This window comes from Castor canadensis, chromosome 5 (assembly GCF_047511655.1).
Source record: "Castor canadensis chromosome 5, mCasCan1.hap1v2, whole genome shotgun sequence".
NCBI lineage: Eukaryota > Metazoa > Chordata > Mammalia > Rodentia > Castoridae > Castor > Castor canadensis.
In genome coordinates, this window is record NC_133390.1 from 159,604,084 (window position 1) to 159,630,344 (window position 26,261).

The window sequence follows — 26,261 nt, forward strand, 5'->3', positions numbered from 1 at the left end:
CTTAGTGTCTGCACTGCTAAATTATGTGAGAGCTGGATTTGCTGGGGATCAGCAGCTCTGCCTGGAGCACTGATTGGCAATAGCACAGTCTCCTGAGATTTTACTGGGATTTTTTTTTTAAAGAAAATATAAATATTAATATTTCTTTTTTGGACCCTTAAAGAATTAGTAATAATTAATTTAAGAAATAGAGACTGAAAACAGTAATCAAGCCTTAGACAGGTCATGTGTTTTTTTTTTGTTTTTTTTTTTTTGAGATAGGGTCTCACTATAGCCCTGGCTGGCCTCAGACTCAATACTTCTGCCTCAGCCTCCCAAATGCTGAGATTATAAGTGTGAGTTACTATGTCCAGCCCAGGCCAGGCCAGGTTTTAATGAAAAGATGGTGATAGAAATGACTGCCAAGCCATGCGTGGTGGCAAATGCCTGTTATCCTAGCTACTCTGGAGGTTGAGGCAGGAGGATCGTGAGTTCAAGACCAGCATGGGCAATGTAGCAAGACCTGTATCCAGATAAAAAGACTACTACTATTGCCCATGCAGCCTCATCTTTTAAGTAGTCATATTGGAGTGTGGTGTTTTTTGTTTTGTTTTGTTTTGTTTTGGCAGTGTTGGGATTTTGAACTCATGGCCTTGCACTTGTTAGGCAGGTGCTCTGTTACTTGAACCACATCCCCAGCCCTTTCTAAGTATTTTTCAAATAGAATCTTGCTTTTATTTCCCCGGCTGGCCTGGATCATCCTCCTATTTATGCTTCCTATAGCTGGGACAACAGTCGTGCACCTCCATGTCCTCCTTTTTATTGATTGAGATTAGAGTCTCTCGAACCTTTTGCCCAGGCTAGCTTCCATCTGTGATCTTCCTGCTGTCTACCTCCAGAGTAGCTAGGATTATAGGTGTGAGACACTGTGCCTGACAGGTTGTAGTGTTTTAAAGAGAGGGTTTTCGGGAAGCTGAATCATAGGTAAGCTCACACAGAGATTTAGGAGGTTGATTTGCAAGGTGTTAGCATATCCCTGAAAGGAAGTGGTTTCTCACTCACTTCATTTTTTTTTTTTTAAACTTAAGTAAGAATACCCTGTGAGAAGCCCTTTTGGTTTGTTTTGGTTTATTTGGTTTTTAAGATAGGGTCTCATTATGGCTGAGGATCTATCTTCAATATAAGGATGTCTGCATATATGTATATATATATATGTGTATATATATATATTTAATATATATAAAATGTAAGATTAGGCACTAACAAATTGCATATCTTTTGTGTGCTTTTGTATACATTATAGCTGTGGATTCAAACTCTCAAACTTTGCAACCAATAACATTGGAATTGAGAAGACGAAAAATATCAAAAGGAAGTGACATCCCATTAAAACGTCCTAGGCTTGACAAAAATTCATGTGAGTCTCCAGTTTGTGTATGTGTGGCTACAAATTGATATTGTTTGAGTCTGCCTACTCTGTGTCCATCTTGTCCCCTATTACTTGTAAGTTCTAATGATTATACTTGATTATATGAACTAATATGAGTAGGACATGATGCTAGAAGCAGGACACACTGTATTAGTGTTGGGTACAGTGGTATCATATCTACTCCATAAACTACTTTTGATTTGGATTCTTCTGGAAATTTAATGGCTTAGGAAGGAATGGGTTACATATGCTTAATGAAATTTTAAAAATAGCTACTTATTGATCAGACATATGCCCTGTTGGCTTCAAAAATAATTTTGTGATGGCACTAAAATTCTTAATTGACAGCTGGGTGCTGGTGACTCATGTCTGCAATCCTAGCTATTTAGGAGGCTGAGACTAGGAGGATTGAGATTTGAAGCCAGCCCAGGCAAATAGTTTACAAGACACCATCTCCAAAATGATCAGGGCAAAATAGACTGGAAGTGTGGCTCAAGTGTGACTGCCTGCTTTGCAAGCATGAAGCCCTGAATTCAAACCCCAGTCATACTTTAAAAAAAAAAAAAAAAAAAAAAGCAGTAATTGACTTTGGAAGTTAACATAGAAACATTCACGTTGAGAAGCTCCAGAATAGAGCTTAGTTGTAAAGATTGAGACATGACCCATCACATATTTTCAGACTATGAATCTTTAAATGACATAAAATTCTATCTTCACAAAGAGACTTTACTTTTACTTAAAACTGTAAACTAGGAAGGGATATTAACCAAACATTCCAGAAATCTCTCTATAAAGTTCTTATAGAGCCAGCCAGCCCAGAAATTTGTAGTAGCAGAGTTACTTCTCCCTGTTGGTCTCTGGACTACAACTCTCTTAATGGTTTATAGCTCAGGAAAAGTCAAAAACCTGCTCTGAAAACACTGACAAAGACTTATCCAGGAGACGGTCCTCCAGGCTGTCCACTAATGGGACCCACGAGATTCTAGATCCTGACTTGGTTGTACCAGATTTGGTTGATACAGATCCTTTGCAAGACACATCATCTAGTACCAAGGAATCCAAAGAAGGTAAGTCAGAGTATATTTTGAAGTTGTTTTGCCAGCCTGGTGCCTGTCTAGTGAGAACCCATCTACATCATTTTATTTATTTATTTTTGTATGGTACTGGGGTGTGAACAGTCTAAATCATCATAAACTGGGTTCCCTAAGTGTTACATTGTCTTAATATCAAATGGCTGAACTGGAGGCATTGCTCCAGTGATAGAATACCTGCTTGCAAGTGTGAAGTCCTGAGTTCAAACCCTAGTACCACCAAGGGAAAAAAAAAATCAAATGTCTGAACAGGTGCAGTGTTCTTACAACATGTTGTTCTTCATTGATGATTCCTTCAATAGACAGACTTTCTGGATGCATTTGTAGTTGCTTTTGTTTGCATACCATTGTCTGTTGGGGCAGGGATACACTGTTTGAAGAGCCTCATCTCTCTGTCTTTCCGGTGCTATCTTACTCCACGGCTCTGCTTTTTTACTGTCCTTCCACTTTAGCCCTGTCCTTTGAGATGCTCACAGCCCTGACTGTATGTGTTGGGACTGTGAATGTATTCTTGTATGTGAGATGAACAGCTTCTAACAGTTCTTTGGGCTGTTGTGGGACTCTTGGTTTCCAGATTATATACACATCTGTGTTCCCCAAGCTTTCTTTTTTTCCAACTAGGTCAGTTGAAATCTTTGGAAGCTGGCCAGGTCTCATCTACGCTAACTTGCCCCTCCTTTGGGGATGGATTGGGGGCTGCAGGCTTGGAGTTGAACTGCAAGTCCATGGGAGAAAACACTATGAAAACAGAACCAGAATCTCCCCTTGCTGACCTACAAGAGGTTTCTACTGTGGAAGGTGCGTATTAACACTTAATTCAATCTTCTATGTATGTATCCTTGTGCTTTGCTTTGATTATGAACTAAGAAACAAGAGAGACTTTTCAACGATGCTTTTCACCTTTTATTAATAATTCCTTAATTTTAATGCTATACCCTTTTCATTTCTGATTTGTGTTCCCTCTGATAAGTTTGGCTAAGGATTTATCAATTTTGTTTGTAGTTTCAAAGAAATAACTTTCATTTAAATTTTCTCTATTGTGTTTCTTTAAAATGCTAATTTCTGTTTTGATTTTTTTTTTCTTCAACTTTTTCTACAACTTTAGCTCAATAATTTTAGATATTTCATCCTCGTTCTCCTCCCCTCTCCCCCCCACATATATACAATGGTACTGGGGTTTTAAATTCAGGGTCTCACACTTGCTAGGCAGAAGCTGTACCACTTGAGTCATGCCCCAAACCTTTTTTGCTTTAGTTATTTTTCAGATAAGGTCTCAGGTTTTTGCCTAGGGTAGGCCTTGTATCAAGATCCTCCTAACTATGCCTGTCCCATAGCTGGAATTACAGGCATGTATCATCATACCTGGCCCTGTCTTTCATTCTTTTTATATAAGCATTTAAACTTACATATTTCCCATGAAACAATACTTTAGCTGCGTTCTACAGATTTTGCTATGTTGCATTTTCTTTTCTTCCCTCTCTCTTCTTTCTTTCTGCTGGAGATCAAACCTAGGGCCTTGCACATGCCAATGAGTGTACATTCTACAGCTCTGTACCCACAGCGAAGTGTTGTATCTTATTCAATTCAAAGTAGCTTGTGATTTTTGTTGTCGATTATGGGTTACTTAGATATACTTAGTTTCCTTTGTAAGTATTTGGGATGCTTATAGCTACATTATTGTTACTGATTTCTGATTTCTAATATAATTCAGAGAATATACTCTATAGGGCTTCTTCAGACTTCTTTTGTTTTTGAGACTATGTATCCTGGACTGGCTTCTAACTCAAATTCTCCTGTCTCTGCATCTAGAGTACTGGGATTATAGACATGCCCCATTACACCCAGTTGGAATTGAGTCTTTTTTCATTGTTGAGATTTATTTTATGTCTGAGTATATGAATTCTCTTGTGAGTCTTCCATTTGCACTTGAAAAGATCGTATCTTGGATGCTAATGAGCCCAGTGCAAGAATGAGGTGTACCCAGATTTTTGTGGGTTGCTCATTATTCCCTGGGGAAATAAATGCCCCAACAAATTCTTCTGGATATAGACTCAAGAAAATAGTAGAGCTAAGCAAGGCGTGGTGGCTTACATGTAATCCCAACACTAGATAGGCTGAAGCAGGAAGATCTTGAGTTTGAGTTCAGCCTAGGCTACATAGTGAGGCACTGTCCAAAAAACAACAGTAACAAAACAAAAACAAAATCAAGGTGAAATGAGAAATTGTCTTCCTGCAGTTAGGGGAAAGTAGGAAGAATGCTGCAGACATGGACGTAGAAGCTCTGGTTGCACATCTTACTTTGCTAAATTTAATTAAGAGTGTCATGTGAGCTGAATGCTGGTGGTTCATGCCTGTAATTAGAGTGTTGTGTGAACCTCCTGAGTGTTAGGCAGTGTGCTAAGCATCATTGATACAGTGGTCAGTAAGAATCAGTGCCTGATTGCAGACCATCTTGTTGAGACGGCATGGCATTGAAGTCATGTCTTTTTGATTTTTGGTGGGTCTGGGGTTTAAACTCAGGGCCTCATGCTTGCAAAGCAGGTGCTCTACCACATGAGCCACATCTCCAGTTTATTTTGCTATGGTTATTTTGGAGTTGGGATCTTGCAAACTATTTGTCCAGGATGGCCTCAAACCTGATCCTCCCATCTCAGCCTCCTAAGTAGCTAAGATTACAGGTATGAGCCACCAATGCCCACTTCAAGCTGTGCCTTAGTGGATCAGTAGCACTGTCCCATGAGTAACAGATGTGACCTGTTACTCCAACAGAAGAAACACAATGAGCAAAAAAAAGCACAGCACATTTCCTATGAGGCTATTTCAGATGGAAATATTCAGTAATTCTATATTTTGATACTAAACTTCTTATGAATTTATTTAGTATTAGCTGTCATGAAATATGTACTTTTATACACTATTTGTTTTATACTACATTGAAATCTTTTTATCTACTTTTTCTTTCATTTTTTTTTTTCTTCTGCTGGTACTGGGGATTGAACTCAGGTCCTTGCACTTGCTAGGCAGGTGCTCTGCCTCTTTAGCCACTCCCCTAGTCCTACATTGAGAATTTAGTTTTATATACTTAAAAATATAAGAGTTGAATACCTTAAAAGCAACTGAGGCCAATAGGAGAAGGGGACCAGGAACTAGAGAAAAGGTTAGATCAAAAAGAATTAACCTAGAAGGTAACACACATGCACAGGAAATTAATGTGAGTCAACTCCCTGTATAGCTGTCCTTATCTCAACTAGTAAAAACTCTTGTTCCTTCCTATTATTGCTTATACTCTCTCTACAACAAAATTAGAGATAAGGGCAAAATAGTTTCTGCCGGGTATCAAGGGGGTGGAGGGGAGAGGAAGGGGGCGGAGTAGGTGGTAAGGGAGGGGGTAAGGGCAGGGGGGAGAAATGATCCAAGCGTTGTATGCACATATGAATAATAATAAAAAAAATGAGTTGAAATTCTTTGCAAAGTCAAAAACCTTCAAATATTAAAAGTGATTTAATTTATAAACTGAAAATTTTACATTGTTGGGTTGGGGATACAGCACAGTGTAGAGTGCTTGCCTAATACTTGCAAGACCCGGTGTTCAATCCCTAAAAAAAATTAGTTTCAAAAGTTTAATAGCATCCAAATAGTTTTTAAATTTTATTTATTTATTTTTGATGGTACTGGGGTTTGAACACAGCATTCTTTAGTTTGAGGGGGAAATTGTGTTGGTCTGGCAGTGGAATGGTGCTCCTGGAGTTTCTTTTGGAAATAAGGGACAGTCCAGAAAGATTGCTGGGGAGGGTGTTGAGGACTCATTTCCCAGGAATGTGTTATGTAAGTGAGCAGGAAATGTGGTGTTTCATCAGTAGAACATCCAGCAAGGCCTTGGGAGGTTCTGGAGGCTGCCTTAGTCACTGTTTAGTGATGGCTGCCCCAAGCTGCTGCCCTAGCTGAGGCATTTGTAAATTGAGATAGAGTCACAGTAGGAGAGAAACTCCTGGGCAGCAGGAGGAGCTGACAAAGGCAACACTTGTCATTCAGGGCTGAAGAGAGGCATCTGGCCCTTCCAACCCAGCTCTGGCATTTGGCATAGTGCTGCCATCTTGTGGATAAATGCTTAATGCTTTATTTTATTATTATTAATTTTTTTTGGTGGGGCCCAAGTGCAGAGATCTGCATTCTGGGGGAGAGCCCTGAAGTGCTCACAAGGACTGTGGGTTGCGGGATTGCTTTCCTTCCATTTGGCTATTCTGTGGCTGCAAAGCATTTTTCTTGAATATATATGTTTCTTCTGCAAATATATACATAGAGATAGGTAGATAGATGTGTGTGTGTGTATGTATATATGTATGTGTATATGTTATATATGTATCTTTTCTTTCTGGTGCTAAGGCTTGAATCCAGGGCTTTGCTCTTGCTAATCACATACTCTAATAGTGAGATTTTTTTCTTTTTTAAATTTATTTGCAGTAATGGGGATTGAACGGGCTTTGTGCTTGGTAGGTAAGTGCTCTACCACTTGATCCATGCCCCTTGCCCTTTTTGTTTGTATTTTGTCTTTGAGATAGGGTCTTGCTAACTTAGCCCAGGCTGGCTTTGAACTTGAGGTCTCCTGCCTGCATCTTCCAAGTAGGATTACAGGTGTGCCCCACCATGGCCAGACAGCTCCGCATATATTTTTTTAAATTTTATTTTATTCTGCTGGGTAGGGGTACATTGTGGCATTTACAAAGGCTCTTAAATATATCAAATATACTTGAATTCACCTCCTCCAGTATTCCTCTTTATCCCTTCTCCCCCTATTTTTAAGAAGTTTTTGTTTTGAAATTATTTCAAATTTATAAAATTCTGCAACAATAGTACACTGAATTCTCATATACCTTCCCCCTATTTGGGGGAATAATGGATTTCCCAATTGTTAACAATTTACCATGTTTCCTTTATTGTTATTTCTCAGTTTTTTAAAAGTAGTTTTTCTTATTTGTTTGAAAATGAGTTGTAGATATGTGAATGTGTCAATGTATATTTCCTAAAAACAGAACGTGTTCTTTTTCCATTACCACAATATAATGATCAATATTAGAACCGTTTCAAACTTTGCTAATTCTAATTATGTTCTTTATGGCAAAAGTGGGACAGGGAGGGTTCTAGTCACATCCAATCTGGGATCACACACACATTAGAAATAATTGTTATGTGCCTTCTCCTTAAGTCTGAGACAGTTCCTCAGTCTCTTGTCTTTCATGACCTTGACATTTCTGAGGGAAATTGTTCCTTAATTTTGAGTTTTTCTATTGTATCCCCATAATTAGATTTAAGTTGTTATATTCGCCTGCAGCAGAAATCCTACAGAAGTGATGTATCCTTTCAAGTGCACTCTACCAGAGCGTGCATGTTATCTCTTTGTCCTATTTATTGGTTACTTGCCTTAGGTAGTGTCCATCAGGCTTCTCTTATGTAAAGCTCTTATTTTTCCCTTTATAGTAAATGAATTTCTTATGAGGAGGGGAGACTTTGAGACTATATAAATACCTTCTTTTTCCACCAAGCTTTTACCCACTTACTTTAGCATTCACTGACATTTCTTGCTTGAAACAGTTTTTACCCTGGTCAGTGCTATAAATAATAATTTCTAGCTCATATTCCATCTATATTTATTAGTTTATATTCTGTCATAAGGAGGAACTGTCCCCCTTCCTTTCCCTCCTTCTCTCCCTTTCCCTTCTCTCTCTTTTAGTTATATATCTGCATGGACTAACTCATTCTTACTTTCTTCTGTGGATTGTAAGTTGTTCCTGTTATTCTTTTGTTCTTTTGTGTGTGGGGGTGTAGTACTGGGGGTTGAGTTCAGGTTCGCATGCTTGCTAGGCAGGCAGGCTCCCATTTGAGCCACAACCCCAGCCCTTTTTGTGTTTTACTTTATGACTGGGCCGGCCTGAACCAGGATCCTCCTACTTGTGCTTTCCAAGCAGGTATTGGTTAAGATGGAATCTCTTGAACTTTTTGCCTGGGCTGGCCTTGGGCTGTGATGTTCCTTATTTTAGCCTCCCAAAAGCTAGGATTATAGGCTTGAGCTACCACACCTGGCTATTATTTCTTTTAATACCCATGTTGTCCCAGATTTGGCCAATGGGAGCCTTTCAAACTGGCTCTGCCTTATTTTCTGGCATTACATGATGTTCCAAGTTCATCTTGTACTTAGCCACCCTGGATTCAGCCATTTCTCTGAGAAGTCCTCTGATTTCTTTGTACTTGAGAATTATATTTAAGAAACCAAGTTATGTGGGTGCCATGTGTGCTCATTACTTCTGAAGTATGCAAAGAAAATGAGGAAGTTCCTCTTTTCCACCACTTTCCTTCCTCTCTTGTACCTGTCTGCACAGCTAATCACTGATAATGGTTTTTATTTGTGTTAATATTTTGGCAGAACTGGGGTTTGAACTCAGGGCCTCACACTTGGTAGGAAGGCGCTCTTAACCACTTGAGCCACTCCACCAGCCTTGATTGTTTTTTTTAAACAATGCATTTCTATAACAAACATTTTGTGTGTTTTTGTTTTTTAACCTATAACCATATACTGGGAACTTCTTTTTTTGATGCTGGGGATCCAACTCAGGGCTTTGCACATGCTAGGCCAGCGCTCTGCCACTGGGTTACATCCCCAGCCCCTACTGCATTCTCTTTAATGGTTTGTTAGAATTACATGATGCAGAGCAGGTATGGTGATGTGCAGCACTCATGATGCTGAGGCAAGAGGATGGTGAGTTTAAGGCCAACCTGGTCTACAGAGCAAGGTGGAGAGTAGTCTGGGCTATATCAGGAGACCTTTCAAAAACCAAACAAACAATTAGTAATGCGGACTTTCTATAATTTGTTTAACTGCCCTATTTGTGGACATTTTGATTATTTTTCTATTTTAAGCATTTGATTGGACTTGTGAATATTTAATGTTTGCTTCTTAGTACTTCAAAGTTGAGAGTTATTCCTTTACAAACTTGAAAAACATTTATTATATTATTATAGTATAATACATGTCAAAAGGTATTAAACTCCTGGGCCACATGGAATCATTGTTGACAAGAATAACAGCTGTGCTGGGTCTTGGTGCTGAGGCAACACAAGGCAATGAGAAAGTGGCTTTTTTCCTCTGGCTGGAGAAGTGACAGGTAACTGATCCAGGAGCAGATGCTAAGTGCTAATGATGAAGTGCAGCAGATAGTTGTCTCTGCCAGGAGTGGATAGCATGTGGTCCCCGAGAGCCAGGGCCATCTGGATGCCCTCCTGCATGTGGAATGAGCTGGATTTGGACAGAATTAAAGATATGGCTGAGCTGGAGAGTAATGGCAGGGAGCGGGCACAGGATGAGCAGAGGTGTGAGCCATGAGAGCATGAAGCAGTCAGTGGGGCCAGTGGTTTGCTGGGACAGGAACTGAGCCCTTCCTGTGGAATAATGGATGAGTTTGGAATGCAAGATGAAGCTTAGATTGATGTGGGCCTGGAATAAGACCAGACTGGGAATCATCATCAGAGTATCTGACTATGAGATTTTGAGATTCTGTTAGTGGGCATACAAAAAAGGAATAAACTGGACTTTTATAGAAAACATAGTTTAAGGGTTAGGGTGCAACTCAGTGGTAGGCCATGGATTTTATCCACAGCACCGCAAACTACAAAACAAAATAGTAATAACACTGTTTAAAATAGTTTAAAAGCTTTCTTTAGTTCGAAGTGTGTGCTGATTATAAACATATTAAGGCATAGTCCAGGTATATAGAAAATGAGAGAACTACTGATCCCACTTTGTATTATCTAACTGCTATGAAGCAATATTACTACACACATAGTAGCTTAAAGCAACAATTTATTTTCTCACCGTTTCTGTGGGTAAGAATCAGACACAGCTTTGCTGGATCCTCTGCAGCTTGAAATCAAGGGCTTTACTAGGGCTGTGTTCTCATCTGAAAACCTGCTAGCGTGGTTTCCAGGCTTGTGTGCCTATTGGCAATGTTCAGCTCCTTGCAGGTTAGTTGGCTGAGGGCCTAGGTGCTTTGCTGTCACTCTCAGTTCCTTCCCTCATAAGCCTTTCTGCAGAGTAGCTCACAACATAGCAGCTTGTTCATTAAACCAACAAAGGAAAATGTCTGCTAGTAAGATGGCCATTATAGCCTTAAGTAATAAGATCACGCAAGTGGCATACTGTCATCTTTGCCATATTCTATTAGAGGCAAGTTACAGGTGTTGTCCACACTTAAGGGGAGAGGTTTATACAAGGGGGTGAATACCGGGAAGTAAGGCTTTTAAGGAGACATCTTAAAATCTGTCTCCCACTCCTCCAGGAAAAAAAATGAGGAGAACATTCCTTAGAATGTTAAAATCTGTGGGCCATTTTCTCTGCAATGTCGTTGATGTGTAGTAGAAATTTAGGAGTAGCAAGAGCGAAGGGTGAGTTGGTATTTTGAGCCTTGATGCCTAGGAGAGAGTTCTGTGCTATGTTTTGATTCCTCCCAACAAAAAATTGGTTAAATCTGTGGAGAGCACAGAGCACCTAAACAGTAATGCCAGCAATTACTTGGAAATAGTGATTTCCACATTTCTTTCTTAAGCAGGAATGAATTGGTTTTAGTAGTTTACCTAGGCTCCTTTGAGGACTTAATTTACGTATCTTTTGTCCTCTGTCTCCTAGTATCCTCTTCCACATCCCCCATGAGGGGATGTCCTCCCTTGGGAAATACTCTGTGTGTTGAGACTTGAGTTTTTGAAGATGGTGACTTCATAGCCCTTGTGGCAGCCAGTGGCACTCCTAGTTTCTTCGGTTTATTTGATTGATTGTTTAGTGCTGGGGATCAAATCCAGGGAGTTACAAGTGTTAAGCACTCATTCTACCACTGAGCCACACCCCACCCACCTCCTAGTTTTCTTGACCATATTCTGCCTCCATTTTTTTTGTTTTTTTTTTTTTTTTTAAAGACTTGAAGTTCCATAGCTAAGAAGGTCATTATGTTTTACATTCTTACAATTTTAGAAAAAAATATATACTGTATTTTATGTATTGTATACAGTTTTTGTTTGTTTTGTGGTGCTAGGGATCAAATCCTGGGCCTCACACATGCTAGGCAAGCACTCGACCACTGAGCTGCAGTCCTAGCCCTCTCATACATAATTTTGCATTTTTCTCATAATATTCCTTTTGAGTTTTTTTTAGCATAGTTATAATGCATATATTCTATGAATTCTTTTCATATGTAGAACATTTTTGCTGGTTGCATCATTTTACTGTTCCTTTTGTATTTTTATTTTAGCATTAAAACTTCAGTGTTTAATTAACAAACTGAGGGAAATAGGTGCTAGAATTTCGCAGGTTGTACATAACTTTGTTTTAAGCAAACAGCTTAAAACAGGAGGAGGTCAACAGTAATGACAACTAATCTTCAAGTAACCTGTAGAATTCATAATGGGTTTTCTCTTCTGCCCAAGGACCATGCAGATGCCTTGTGAAGTTAGTATTCTATTTCCATTCAGTGATGAAAATGCAGTCTTAAAGAGGTTAACTCCCTTGTTTGATGCAACAGTACACTAAACAAAAGTGACATAAAAGAAGTAAAAAATGGAACAAATTCTCCATTTCAGCTTACTTATTTTGGTGAGGTTTGAACTCAGGGCCTAAGGCTTGCTAGGCAGGTGCTCTACCACTTGAGCTATGCCTCCAGTCCTTTGACATTTTAGAATAAGGAATGAACAGAAACATCTGTTGCATAAATAGAAAACGACAAATACTTTCAGGGTTATTTTCCATGAAGTACTTATGAGAATTCAGAAAGGCAGGACAGAATATTTTCAACTGAGGGAGGAAGGAGAAAGCATCATGTAGGGAAGGATGAGCAGGTACCCTATGGCCTACAATGGCTGAGCTAGCCTTATTCATTGTGAACACGGAGTGCTCCTTTTGGACATAGCATGGAAAAGTTAGAATAAACTTGTGAGGTTTAGAATTGGGTGCCAGTGGCTCATGCCTGTAATCCTGGCTACTTGAGAGGCTGATATTGGGAGAATCATGGTTCAAGTTCCAACTGAGAAAATAGTTTGTGAGACCCAGCCTCCAAAGGAGCCAGAACAAAAATGGGCTGGAGATGTGACTTAAGTGGTAGTGTCTGCACAAAGCCCTGAGTTCAAACCCTAAGGTCACCAAAAAAAAAAAAAAAAAATTCTCAGGTTCAGGTGGTACTTGCAAAAGTATTCATAATATTCACTAAAGGTTTTATCATGCTACCTGTTTCTAATGGAAATTATATCATTGCATTAGGAAAAATTTGTAAGACCTTTCCAAGAAAGGTCCATTAAGGATATCTTTGGGTGACCCAATCTGTAGAATAGGAGTGACTTGAGTTTAAAAGATGACTGCTTTCTTTTGGATAAGGGTATCATGATAGGTGTCTTTAGTGAACAGTTTCTTTTTATTTCCCTCAGTGCTGAAGATCAAAACCAAAGCCTTGCTCATGCAGGCAAGTGCTCTACTATGGAGCTATATCCCCAGCCCTTGGTTTTTAGACATAGGATGTTGCTGTGTAGCCCAGGTTAGCCTGTAATTCAAGATCCTCCTACCTCTGCCTCCCGAGTGCTGGAATTACACGTGTGCACCACCACTTGTGGCTGTTAAACAGTTTCTAACACATATGACCATCCTGTGACAGCTTTAGTCTTTCTTTGTCATTAGTGCATAACAGACTATTGCTGCCTATTTACTTGGGTTTTGGAGGGGTCAAACTTTGTACTTGATTATGGAGTCTTCCTCATGTTCTCCAGCTCCATTCAGCTGGTTGTTTTGTTTGTTTTTTTTTTTCTTGCGGTCTCTGGGTCATGTTGATCAAACATAGTACATGCATGGTAACATGAAGTACATGGTGTACAAAGGCTCGGAGTCATCCTCATGTTCTCCAGCTCCATTCAGCTGGTTGTTTTGTTTGTTTTTTTTTTCTTGCGGTCTCTGGGTCATGTTGATCAAACATAGTACATGCATGGTAACATGAAGTACATGGTGTACAAAGGCTCAATACTAAAATCTTTGTAAATTGCATTCTTCTTGCGCAACACTGTTGTAAAATCCCTTAGGCTTCCTACAGAGTTCCTGCTAATGTTCCTTAGTTCTCTCCACACAGACAGGTATAAGTATGGCTTGATAACTCTTCCCTTTTTTTAGGATTTTCCCCCGTTCTTTCCCCAAAGTCTTTGAAACCCTGAGAACTTGAAAAGCTGCTTAAAACAAACCTGTTTATGACTTCTTTCTAAAGATAATCTGTAATTGTTTACCAGAAGTTTTCATTCTCTCCAAACAATAATTTGGGGAGGTAATGGTAATCTACTTGATGTCTCAGGCTACACGTGCATGCCACCCTTTCACTTTCCCTTATCGTGTGCTAAATTCATGTTTTGTTATAACAAGGATAACCATAAGCACAAAGGATCTTTGCTTTTTTTTTTTTTTCTTTTCAGTACCAAATACTTATAAGAAAACAGATGATTTTGTGACATCTAACGTCCCAGCTGTCGACCTAGACCACAAGTTCAGATGCAAGGTTGTGGACTGTTTAAAATTTTTCCGCAAAGCTAAGCTGTTGCACTATCACATGAAGTATTTCCATGGCATGGAGAAGTCTCTTGAGCCAGAGGAGAGCCCAGGCAAGAGGCATGTGCAAACGAGGGGCTCTTCAGCATCGGACAAGGGCAGCCAGGAGAGCCTGACCAGGAAACGGGTCTCTGCCAGCTCCCCAAGTAAGTATCTTGGTTCTGCATTGTGTCATGGAGGGGTCTGTTGCTCAGGTCATAGTGCTGACATTTCTGACACAGAAAGCAAGTGGGAGGTTGGACTGGTCCACTTGAATCCCACAAAGACTAGAAATGGTAGGTGACTCCGAATGATAACAAGTTGCATCATGGAGCTGTGGCTCTCTCAGAGGAAGCAGAAATACCTAACTCTCATTCTTGGCTCTGCCTCCTCTTGCTGCTTATGTTACCTTGAGAATTTACTTAGCCTCTGAAGACCTTGTTGCTCCCAGGATGAGTGGGGACAGTTGAGCAAGAGGGCTTCTTCAGAAGCCAGGAGAAGAACTTGTTCCCAGAACAGATGGGTACCATCTGTCTACCTCCTGCCCTCCCATCCATACCCCATGCCTGTCAGCAGGGCCAAAGTGCAGAACTAAAAAGTGCTGTGCGATTCTGCTGCTGGGTGCAGTTGTGAATTTTCTGGGTTTTTTTGAAACTGGCTCTTGCTACATTGCCCAGGCTACCCCAAGCTTGTGATGCTCCTGTCTTAGCCTTCCAAGTGCTAGAATTACAGGCATGTACCGCCACACCCGGTGGAATCCTCTAGCCTCTTGATTGCAACTGAAGATTTTGTGTAATAGCACTTTATTTTGTACAGAAACCACATAGCGCTAAGTATGGAAATTTTATTTCATATCATACCTCAGAGAACCTTTTTGAAAGTTTCTTCTGAAATATACAGAAATTGAAAAACTATTTGTTTCTGAGGAAATTTCAGAAGGATTAATGAACTTTCAATAAATTATATAATCTTCCCAACTTGTTTTTACCTGAAATTGTAATATCACTACATATTTTTTGGAGTGTTGGGGGCAAAATGGAGTTTGAACTCAGGATCTTACACTTGAGACACATCCTAGCCCTCAATACATTTTTGGCTTAAAGCTTTTCCCATAAAGTATGAAGGTATTAAATGGAAAGTGGAACTCCTAGGATATCTGACAGTGTCCCCAGGTGAATAAAATGAAGTTTCAGGACAATGGGGCAGGAATATAGTCTAAGATGATCTCTCTGGCCCTTAGATATCAGTCCTTAACCATGCTAGGAAGACAATGTGTTATCAAACTAGAGTTTTTTAGTTATATGTGCTGTGCTATTCATCACAAATGTGTGAACCACATATGTAAGCTGGAGTTTTGTAGTAGCTATTTTTCTGAAAATGTGAAAAGAGAGACATTACTCATAGTAATGTATTTTGATTCAGTATATCCAAAGTACAATCGTGTGCTACATGACACTTTGATCAATGGAAGGCCACATATACAACTATAGTCCCATAGGACTATATCACCAAGTGACATTGTAGCTATCTTACACAAATGTAAGCACAACCTGTGATAACTGAACAACAATGTAATCACCTCATGATGAGTTTCTCACACTATACCCCTCTCGTTAAGTGACATATGACTGTGTCATCATTTTTAGTATGTAGTCAATGTAAAAATTATGGGTGAGCCATCTTATACGCTTTTTTCCCTAGCACTAAGTCTTTAAAACCCAGTATGTGTTTTAGGCTTAATAAACATGTCAATCCAGATGGGCCACATTTCAGATGATCAGTAGCTAAGTATGACTAGTGGCCTTCAATTTACTGGACCATGAAGCTCTGTTACCTTCAGCTGTAGGCAGTCTGGCTACGTAGTTGGTAAGGCCAAGTACTGAACTTCCTGAGGAAGACCAGCTAACCAGGAGCCACCAGCCTGTGTGGGCTGGAGGGCAGGGCATTACCTCAGTGACTTCCAACAGTCATACACAGGTCCCACCAGGGGATGGGTGTCTCTCAGAGCAGGCTTGTATGAACCAGACTGTAGTGGACTGGAGTCCAAGGCTGATGTCAGAAATTCATTACAAACAAAGCCCCTAGCTAGCAAAACTTCTTTCCTCGGACCAGTTCAGACTTTTTCTGGGAAGGGAATGTTGCTTAGAGTATGGGTCCAGAGCACTGGAGTTAGAATTGCCTTAGGCTAAAATAGATCAATTCTGTTCATTCAACAATTTATTGACAGACTGGGCCCTGCAAAAGAGACCTAAATCCCCTCTGCCTAGTACTTATGGTTAGAAAGAAAGTACTAGCTTATTTCCTGAGACATCCTCTTGTCTGGGCAGGGCTTGCTTCATATAGGGCCAAATGCTTTACTGGCCTGCCCTGCTGGCCAAAAATGCGTGCCACTTTTGTTTTGTAGGTGAGTTTAGATTTCTCTGCTTTTAGTTACATGGTTAATTCCAGGTTCGCTCTGTTTTCTAGAACTTCAGGGACTTGTGCCTGAGACCTCTCCTTCCCCCATATACTACCTACAGTATTTGCCTGACCCAGATCTCAGTTAGAGCAGTGGACAGCCTAGGTGTGTGAGACTCACTGGGCGACTTGCTAAAAATACAGCCATGAATTGTTTAATGGCAGGGACATGTTCTAAGAAATGTGTTGTTTGGCAATGTTGTACTTGTATGACATTACAGAATGTACTTACATAAACTAAGCTGGTTACAATGTCACTAGGTGATTCAATCTGTTGGCCACTGTTGTATATTCAACCTGTCATTGATATTTCAGTTCATTAGCCCTAAGTTTAGAATTTGTCATTTTTGTATATATGATTGCTAAAGTGAGTCTCTCACTCATAGACATTCCTATCCCTTTGCAGATGCAACTTTTTTTTTTCTTTTTGGTGGAACTAGGGCTTGAACTCAGGGCCTTACATTTACTAGGCAGATGCTGTGCCACTTGTGTCACTCTACCAGCCCTCAGATGCAACTTTTTAACATTTTTTTTTAGCAAACTCTTAAAACTTTTTTAGCTATTTCCCTTGCTTACTGAGAGCTACACTTTTTTTTCCCTCTTTCTTTTGTTTCTCTTCAGTGCTGGGGATTGAATCCAGGGCCTCACACATGTTAGAAAATGGCTCTACAACTTGAGCTATACCCCTAGATCCTTTTGTTTTGTTTTTGAGACAAAATCTTGCTACTACCTTTGCCTTTACCTTTACTACCTAGCCTCCAACTCTTGATTTCCCTGTTTCTGTTTCCTGAGTACCTGGGATTACAGGCATTTGCTACCTTGCTCAGCTATGCATATTGTCAAAGAACAAAATTCCAGCAAATTTAGTTTGAAGATCTAATTGACTTTTCGTAGTGATTCATGAATCATGCACTATCCCATTGATGAAATAAGTGTTCTGATGAGCTGAGCAAAGGCTGAAGGAGGCAGAAACAAGGAACAAAAAAGTGGATTGCTTATTTTAAAGTTACTTTGTTTATATGGTTAAAACAAGGGATTTCCTTATTCCTGCTTGGGTCGACGAGGTTGCTGTTTGTTTATATATTCATTCATTCATTGTGTTGCAGGTAAAACCCAGGGGTTTACAAGTACTAGGCAAGTACCCTACTACCGAGCAACATCTTCAGCCCTTGGGGTTTTGAGTCAGCGTCTCTCCCCATGTAGCCCAGGTTGACCTTGAACTGGTGTTATTCCTGCTTCTACTCCCTGGTCCTGGGATTATAGGCATGCACCACTGCACCTGATTGTACTAGTCTGCGAATCTCCTATTTTATGGAAAATTTGCTCATTTCTAAGTTCAGTTTGATTATGTGGTACCAAGCACGAGTGACTGCATTCAGGTTGGTCATCTATTATGGCCTTTTGCAGGAGCTCAGTCTAAAGCAATGGCCTTTATAAATTTTAGCTGATATTATCAAACACATTTTTAAGTAGAAAGTATCTTTTACATAGTTGGTACCATATACAACTTGCTGTTTTCATTAAGGCTATCTTGGCTCTCATTCCGTGTCAGCATGTGTGTGTGTGTATCTTCTTCTGACACCTATGTTTGTTGTATGGCTATAATATAACCATTCCTCTTACAGAAAAATTGTTTTTACCCATTTCTTTCCCACTTTTACCAAACGCTAAAGCAAAATAAACTTCCCTAAATATTTGTCTGTCCTTTCATGTAAATAAAGTTGTGGGATAAATTTCTAGATGTATAAGTTGCACAGGCAAAAGGTATGCACTACATCTGGTGGGTGATGCTAGTCACCCTTCAAAAAGCTTGTTCTTGCTGTTAGTCTCCCACCAACTGGTTATTAAAACTGTCAAATTTTAAAATATTGCCAGTCTGATAGATGAGAAATATTTTAGTGCCTAGTATTTTATTTTTAAAGTCTCAAAATATTTTGAATATTCAGTAAAGCACACAGATTATATTAACATATGCATGTATCCTGCATTCAGACTTAATATCATTTTGCTATACTTTCAAAGTTTTTAAGAGGGAAACCAAACATTAGATAAAAGTAACAGGGGTTGGAGGTATTGCTCAGTGGTAGAGTACTTGCCTAGCATGTGCAAGGCCCTGGGTTCCATCTCCAGCACCACAAAAAAGAAAAAAAAAGTCTTAGATAATGTAGGACCCCTTACATTCCCTTCTGTCCTTTATATTTTTCACAAGTAAGTACATATATGTTGAGAAATAATATACAGTATTTTGCTATTATCATTTATATTGATAAATACTGCTTTATTTTATTCCTTTTTGGATCCAGAGTCTCAATCCATATCCCAGTCTGATCTTGAACTTGCAGTCCCCCTGCCTCAATGTCCCAAGTGCTAGAATCGCAGGTATACATTACCATACAAAGCATTTTATGTGTTTTAAGATATGGATAAGTAGTCTGGTATCATGCATACTCCCTTGCAACTTGATGCTTTTGTTCAGTATTTTGTTTGAGCTTCATTTATTCCTGTGGAAACCTGTGGATAGAAATCATTGGCTCTTTAGCTGCTATATAACATTATATTGTGTGAATGTGCATGGTTTCCTTAACCCTTTTCTATTCTGGGTTGTTGAGATTGTTAGTTTTTTACTATAATAGATTATGCTGCAAGAAATGCCTTTTGGTACATGTGTTTCCTCCCACTCCTCTGAGTGAGATTCCTCCTCTTCCCGCTGTGGTATTAGGGCTTTGTGCTTGCTAGGCAGGTGCTCTACACTTGAGCCATGCCTTCTATCCAGAAGTAAGCATTTATTTAGAGAATTTATCTGAACAGGAATTGCTAGATGGAAGGGTTTAATTAATGTACCAGAAAGCATTTGAAAATATGGTTTTTTTGGGGGGAGGAATGAAGGAGAATGATAGAGGGGGTGAATTCAACTATGATACATTGTAAGAACTTTTATAAATGTTACAATGTATCCCCAGTCCAACAATAACATGATTATAAAAAAAGTAAATTAAAAACTATGATTTGGGGCTGGAGGTGTGGCTAAAGTGGTAGAATACCTGCCTAGCAAGCATAAGGGCCTGAGTTCAAATCCCAGTACCACCAAGACAAAAAAAAAGTAATAATAATAAAAAAAATTTAAAATACACATGAAAATGGTGGTTTCCGTTTATATTCTTACCAGCTTTGTGAGTTAGTTATATTCTTACTGACCTTTATTGTCTTTACCTGACATAAATTTTCTCAATCTTTGAATTTATAAAAAAATTTGAGAAAAACATTTGTATTTTACTTTTTTTAAAAAAGGAAGAAGGATTTTACTTTGTTGCCCAGGCTGGTTTCAAACTCCTGATCTGCATTTGTGTTTTACTTTTTTTTTTTTGGTGGTAGTGGTACTGGGGCTTGAACTCGTGCCTCACATTTGCTGGGCAGCCATTTCACCAGCCCTGTTCTTCTTGATTAGCATGATAGTTACACAGTTGTGTTCACTTGGTGAAAATGTATTGATCTATACCTTTCTTATTTGTGTCTTTTTCTGTATATGCTTTACGCCTCAAGAAAGAGCCTTCTTAAATACTTTGGAGAAAGAAACAAAAACAAAAAAAAATACTTTGGAAATGGTAAAAATATAGTAAGAATTTAAGAGATAAGCAGTAAAGAGATGTGATGGGCGTTTTTTTGTGGTAATGAGGTTTGAACTCTTGCCCTTGCTAGACAGGTGCTAAGATGGGGCTTTTCACTGAGATAATGGTGGTGTTTCTCCTTTTCAATGTCACAGCACTCATCCAGGTTTTCTCCTCTTGCCTTGGCTATAGTCATTTTTCATTTTGTTTGCTCTTTCCATTCTTTGCCCACTGTGATACATCCGTCATTTGTCATCAGATAGATCTTTGGGTTTTTTTTTTTTTTTTGACAGTTCTGGGGTTTGAACTCAGGGCCTCATGCTTGCTAGGTAGGCACTTTTACTGCTTGAGCCACTCCTCCAGCCCCAGATGGATCTTTGAAAGTACAAAACTGGTTGTTATTCACTGTTGAACAATTATTTGAAGGATGGGCTGATACTTCTGTAGAGCGTAGGTTTTCGAGCAGGCTTGTGTGTCCTGAATCTTGTCCTGTCTTCACTCCCGTTGACTCTCTGTAGGTCTTCTAACTTCTCTGTGTCTTCCTGTGTGTAAACGTGGCTGAGTTTTTGCATGCGTTTATGAGCTAAACTATGTAATCAGCCTGGTGCAAAGCTTGGTGCGGGAAGTGGACGCCCTTCTTCTCCTGATCCCAGGATTTCATCCATCTCAACCACCATGTGTGGTTGAAGATGATGCATTTGTGTGAGCTCTCTAGCTGAATTCTGTTGGAGAGTCACTGCAGTGTACTCTGTGTAGAGTTGTCACATAGCCAACATTTAAAGACAGGAGGTGGTATGGAGGTGTCGGAGCCAGTAGAAATAGCAGCTGCTGGATAGAATGATTGAGTGACATTTGGGCAGGACTAGGGTGCAGCACTAGAAGTGGGTGCTGCCTACCTCAGACAACACAGAGCCACCAGGTCCAGGTTGTTCCAAAGGCTGAGGCTTGGCTGGTAGGAGGCTATAATGGCACCCAGGAAAGTTGTGCTTGCCTGAGCACCATCATGTCTGCTGTCTCCTGCCTTTCCCTTGCATGCTAATTATCTGAGGAGGGCCTTGCCCAGTGTAATGCACCTGAGTATGAGGTAGTTGTTCCTGGCCATGTATAGATTCTTTGTTTGGCTTTGGGGTTCCTGGTCTTGATTTGTGTTGGGTAGTATGTGCAGGCTCGGGAGTCAGCTCCTCTGAATTTGGACCCAGCTTGCATCTTTTGCTTGCTCCATTACCTTTACCAATCTGTGAAATGGAGATAGCTCATAGCTTAGTTACATTAAATGATCCAATGTGAAATGCTCTGCACAATGTGTAACCTGTAATACACTTTTTTTTTTTTTTGAGGGGAGGGAGAAGTTGAGAGGAGGTCTTGCTATGTAGCCCAGGCTGACCTGGAATTTGCAATCCTCTTCCTTCAACCTTCTGAATGCTGGGATTACAGGCATGCACCACCATGACTAGTTCTGTGATAAACTTTTTTTTTTTTTGGCCGTACTGGGATTTGAACTCAGGGCCTCATGCTTGCTAGGCAGGCGCCCTGTGGCTTGAGCTACTGCACCAGCCTTGTAATAAACTCTTAATAGATACTAACTCTTCAACTCAGTGAGAACATTAACTGAGGCAGTCAGAAATTAGTTGTAAACTCATGAGCTACAGAACCAGCAGACAAGGCATTGCTGTTTTGGTCTAATGAAGAGACCTAAGTGATTGATTGCTACTTTCCTGTACTGATTTTATTTACAGATTTTATTCTCTCTGTTAAAGCAGGATTCCTTTCATTAGGATTTTGGAAATCTCTGGGTAAACCAGAGATTTTACCTGCCAGGGTTTTATTGTTGTTGCTGTTTTGGGAGTACTCAGGGCTTCATGCTTACCAGGCAGGCGCTCTACCACTTGAGCCACTCCACCCTGCCTGCCAGTTTTTAGAATTAGAATCTGCAGTATACTTATCAGGCTGGCAGGGGTAGACAATTCCAAAATGCTTTATGAGAAATAAAAGGTCTTTAATCCCTATGTTTTAACTTGTTTAAAGCAATCCTTTGTAAAACTGGTCAATCTGGTAGCAGAATGTCACCCACCATCTGGACTGCAGCCTGACCATTTTTGTACCTCTCAGGTGTTGGGCAGGGTTTATGCAACCAATGATAAATACACCCTGCCCTCCTGTCAGGGGGACACAGGCCTCACTGACACCTTGGTGACTGCCCAGAAGTTTTGCCATGCCTGATTGCTGAGATACTCAGCAGTTACCAGGCTGAAGAAACCAAACTGTCCATCTTGCTGTGGTCTACACAGGAAAATGAATCTATGGTCACTAGTTCTGTTTCTACCACTAACCACAGGACTCTCTGAATCATCATTTGAGTACTGGGCTCCGCAGACATGTTTGACCTTCGTTGTATGGCTGGACAACCATGAGAGAGAACATAACAGAGTATTCTGAAAATTCTAATGTGGGTGCTTTATTCTTCCCCAGCTCTTCTAACGAGCACCCCTGTTCTAGGCATTTCCCCATACCTTTTTCCCATCAAAGCCTCCCTAGTTTGTCAGTTTTGCTAATACTTGCCTAGGGTGATAACTAAATGTCTTTATATTTGAAAGAATAGAGCCAGATTACACCTCAAACTTCTAAGAAAGCCCTTATCTTTGGGGTGGAGTTTTCGACAGCGTGGGAGAGATGTTTCAGGGTGAGACTCTGACATATAGCAGCCTGTTTTCTAGTTCACAGAAAAGTGCACTTGACTTCTGTTGATAGACTGTTATAGGATTTGTGCTGCTTGGGGAATAGTGAGTTTAAAAAGTACCCCCTTTATGCAAAATGCTATGATTGGCAGATAGGAACTTGAATTCTAATTGCTTTGTCTGATGGAGATTCCTGGGGCTTCCAGTAAAACCATCAGGACCAGAAAATGCCTTGCAGGGATTTTTTTTGTTGTTGTTGTTTAGTCCCTCAGTTTCAGGCTGGTTATATTTCGCAGAAGTTACTTCTGTCTGAGAGTCCATAGGGCCATCTTAGTACCACTTTTACTCTGTGACCCCAGGCAAGTCTCTTCACAGATCTGACTTCCTTATTTTTAAGGTGATGATATAGATCCAGGTATGATTAAGACAAGGCCCTTTCACAGGAACAGAGTGAAAAGGGTTCAGATCTGTTTTAGGAACACATGAAGTATGGGAGCACAGATGCAGCTTTGCCTGTGGGGCAGGGGCTGGCATGAGAAGAAAAGGTAATATTTCAGTTAACTCTTGCTATGGTGGAATTGTGTCCCATCCACCATCCACTCCTCTGCTCCTAAAATCTCTATGTCAAAGTCTTAACCTCCAGTGTGAAAATATTTGGAGAGGGAACCTTTTTCAGATAATTAAGTTTAGGTGAAGTCATTAGGGTGGTGCCTCTTGATAGGATCAGTGTCTTTATAAGATGGGACCAGAGAGGGTCACCTCTCCCTGCCTTCATGTGAGAATACAGCAAAAATGTGTCTCATCTGGAACCAAGTTCGCTGACACCTTGATCTTATACTGCCCAGTCTCCAGAACTATGAGACATAAATGTCTGTTTAAACCACTCAGTCTTAGTTCTTTGTTATAGCAGCCTGAGCTAACTAATCTAGGCCTTAAAAGCTGAAGTTAGATAAAAGTGTGTCAGAATTCAGGGGATGAGGAAAGATGTTCCTGTGCTGGGAGCAGGCAGAGCAAGGGTTCAGAGGCCTCAAGAGGAATAACTGGTCATCCGTCCCTATGGAACCCCTCAGACTCTAGTCTTCTGTAATTCTGTTGCTTACATGCCCTTTTCCCACAGCCAGGCCTTTAGTGCATAAGTGAATGTAGGAGGTCAAAGTAGATTTGCTTTTCCAAGGGAGGTTACTAGAACACAGAATCCACTTAGTAAATTCTCTCGCAGAGGCCAGCTCAGGCTTTCTTGGTACCTAGGTTTGTTTCTACATAGGTGAGTTCAGTTCTGAGTTGAGTTCTAGCTCAGAAAGAATATTCTAGGCAGGTGCTCTACTGCTTGAGCCACTCTGCCAGTCCTCAAGAAATAATATTCTAGGATCAAATTGAACCTCACATGGTCCTACTACTTATTGCCACACCTATTTTTGGGTTATAGTCTCACCCTGAGAAAGCCTTGACTGTAGGCCAAAATGAGCTTTGGGGCACCAAAGTGTCATTTTTTGTTTTGTTGTTGCTTTTTGTACCTTTTCTGGTGGTATCAGATGGCTTGCTCACAGGGACCTGCTCTCTCCCCTTAAAGGGAGAAGAACAATATGAACTTAACTAAGGTACAGATTTTGGTGCCATAACAGAGAGAACTGAAAGAGCTGACTGAGGCAAGCAGAGGTTTATTCTCCTCTTGGGTCAAACTGCATGATAGTTTTGTTGTGGCTCTGAAGGTGGGTGGGCCCAACTTTCTTCCCATTGTCCCTCGAGGCCTAAGGCGTTAACTGCCCCACTATGTGGTCCAAGATGATTTGCCCCCTGCCTGTCTGTCAGCCACTGGAAAATAAGGACATGTCTCTTCTAAGAGCACATCTCGGAAGTGCCTTATGTTACTTCTTTTCATATTCCATATGACACAATGTCTGCACTTGGCCACTCCTCACTCAAGGGAAGCTAGAAAACATGCTCCTTTCCTATGGGAGAAGTGGAGAAATGGGTATTGGGGAAGGCATGGCAGTCCCTGCCCCATGAGCTAAGGCAGAAACATGCAGGGCTTGAGGATCTGTTTACTAGCAAGCCCTTCTGGGCTGATGTTTGCATGGGACCCATGGTCAGAGACTAACTGGAGAAGCTAGGAAGATAAACATGGTGCAGTGCTGGTGGGCTCTGAATACCATTTCTCTGATAGGTAGTGAGAATCTCTCTAGGACATACCTGTTGTTCTGCCCTTGAATGCCATTCCCTTATGCAGGTCAGAACATGCTTTGGTCCCTGTGAGTTCCAGCTTCATAGCCAGCAGCTCTCCCATAGGCAGTGGTGATGTTATTCTTTTTCCTCCCAGAAGCAGTAATACAGTGATAATTGTCTCTGCTCTCTTAAGTCAATAATGATTGGATAGAAAAATTAGGAGCCAGCATAGGAGTAAGAAGGACTCTTGTGTTTCTTCTAATGAGCAGCTACTGCCTGAGGAGAGGACAAGTGACCGTCCTGGAGGAAAGCCTCTCCCTCCCTAAGTGATAGGCTGCTCTATGATCAGAGCCCTGGCAGGAAGTCATTCCTAGTTCAACCCAATGAGGCAGTCAGGAGGAAATCTGAAGCCAGGTATGTGCTCTGTGGGCCACAGAACAACTGGTTAAGCTGTCCAAGAGAGTTGACAGCAACCAGCACCAGTTTTCTGGGACAGAGTATTGCATAGTAACAACAACTAACATTTGAGTTTTTGCCATGTGCTGGGTGCTGTTCCAAGTTCTTGTATGCATTGGCTTATTTAGCCCTCAAAGCCCACTTTGTAGACGAGGAACTGAAATGCGATGTGCTGAATGAAACTGTACAAGTATTTGCACTTCAAGCAGGTCATGGAGCCATGATTTGGATCTCTTATGGAGCCCATTTTCTCACCTTTTGACTCTGTTTTCTTTCTTGATTCCATGGATGCATTCCCTGGCCTGGGCCCTGGGGTGAGGAGGAGTGCTTCCTATGAAATGCTCAGAGGTCTGGCTGGTTTCTGCCTGTTGTTCTCTCTTGTCTGCCCCTGCATCTCAGGGAATTCATTTTGGTTAGCTCAGTTCTTGCTAGGTAGTTCCTTCTATCTTCTCTGGCGCCTGTGAGCTCCGGCAACTGAGTTGAGTCACAGGTGACTTCATACTTCAGCCAGGTTGAACCTCTGAGGGCTTTCTCTCTTCTCCCTGTGTTCAGAGAACACAGGCCTTCTTAAACAGATTCCTAGAATGGTTCTTTTAATCCTCATTGTTTATTTCTCTACTTGAAGCCTTGGGAGGGGAATCTTTAAAGTTTAATCTTTAAAGTCTCCAATCGGCTGCAATAGTTGAGATGCTTTTGGTTATAAGGAACAGGAACCAATTCAAATGAACTCCACAATAAGGTGGATATGTTAGCTTACACAGTGGGGAAGTCCAGGACAGCTACCACTCCAGGATATTGGCAAAGTACCCAGTGTCT

General features: G+C 40.6%; 1 protein-coding gene across 8 annotated transcripts in view; it reads left to right on the plus strand.

Moving 5' to 3' along the window:
- Phf20 (PHD finger protein 20) overlaps window positions 1-26,261 on the plus strand; it is a 123,724-nt gene that overhangs the window by 68,166 nt on the left and 29,297 nt on the right. For all 8 annotated transcript variants that reach the window (XM_074074656.1, XM_074074662.1, XM_074074659.1 and 5 more), the window contains 4 exons: window positions 1,283-1,396; window positions 2,296-2,475; window positions 3,121-3,297; window positions 13,978-14,256. In XM_074074656.1, the coding sequence (XP_073930757.1) occupies window positions 1,283-1,396; window positions 2,296-2,475; window positions 3,121-3,297; window positions 13,978-14,256 (750 nt within the window). The remainder of the gene's footprint in view (window positions 1-1,282; window positions 1,397-2,295; window positions 2,476-3,120; window positions 3,298-13,977; window positions 14,257-26,261) is intronic.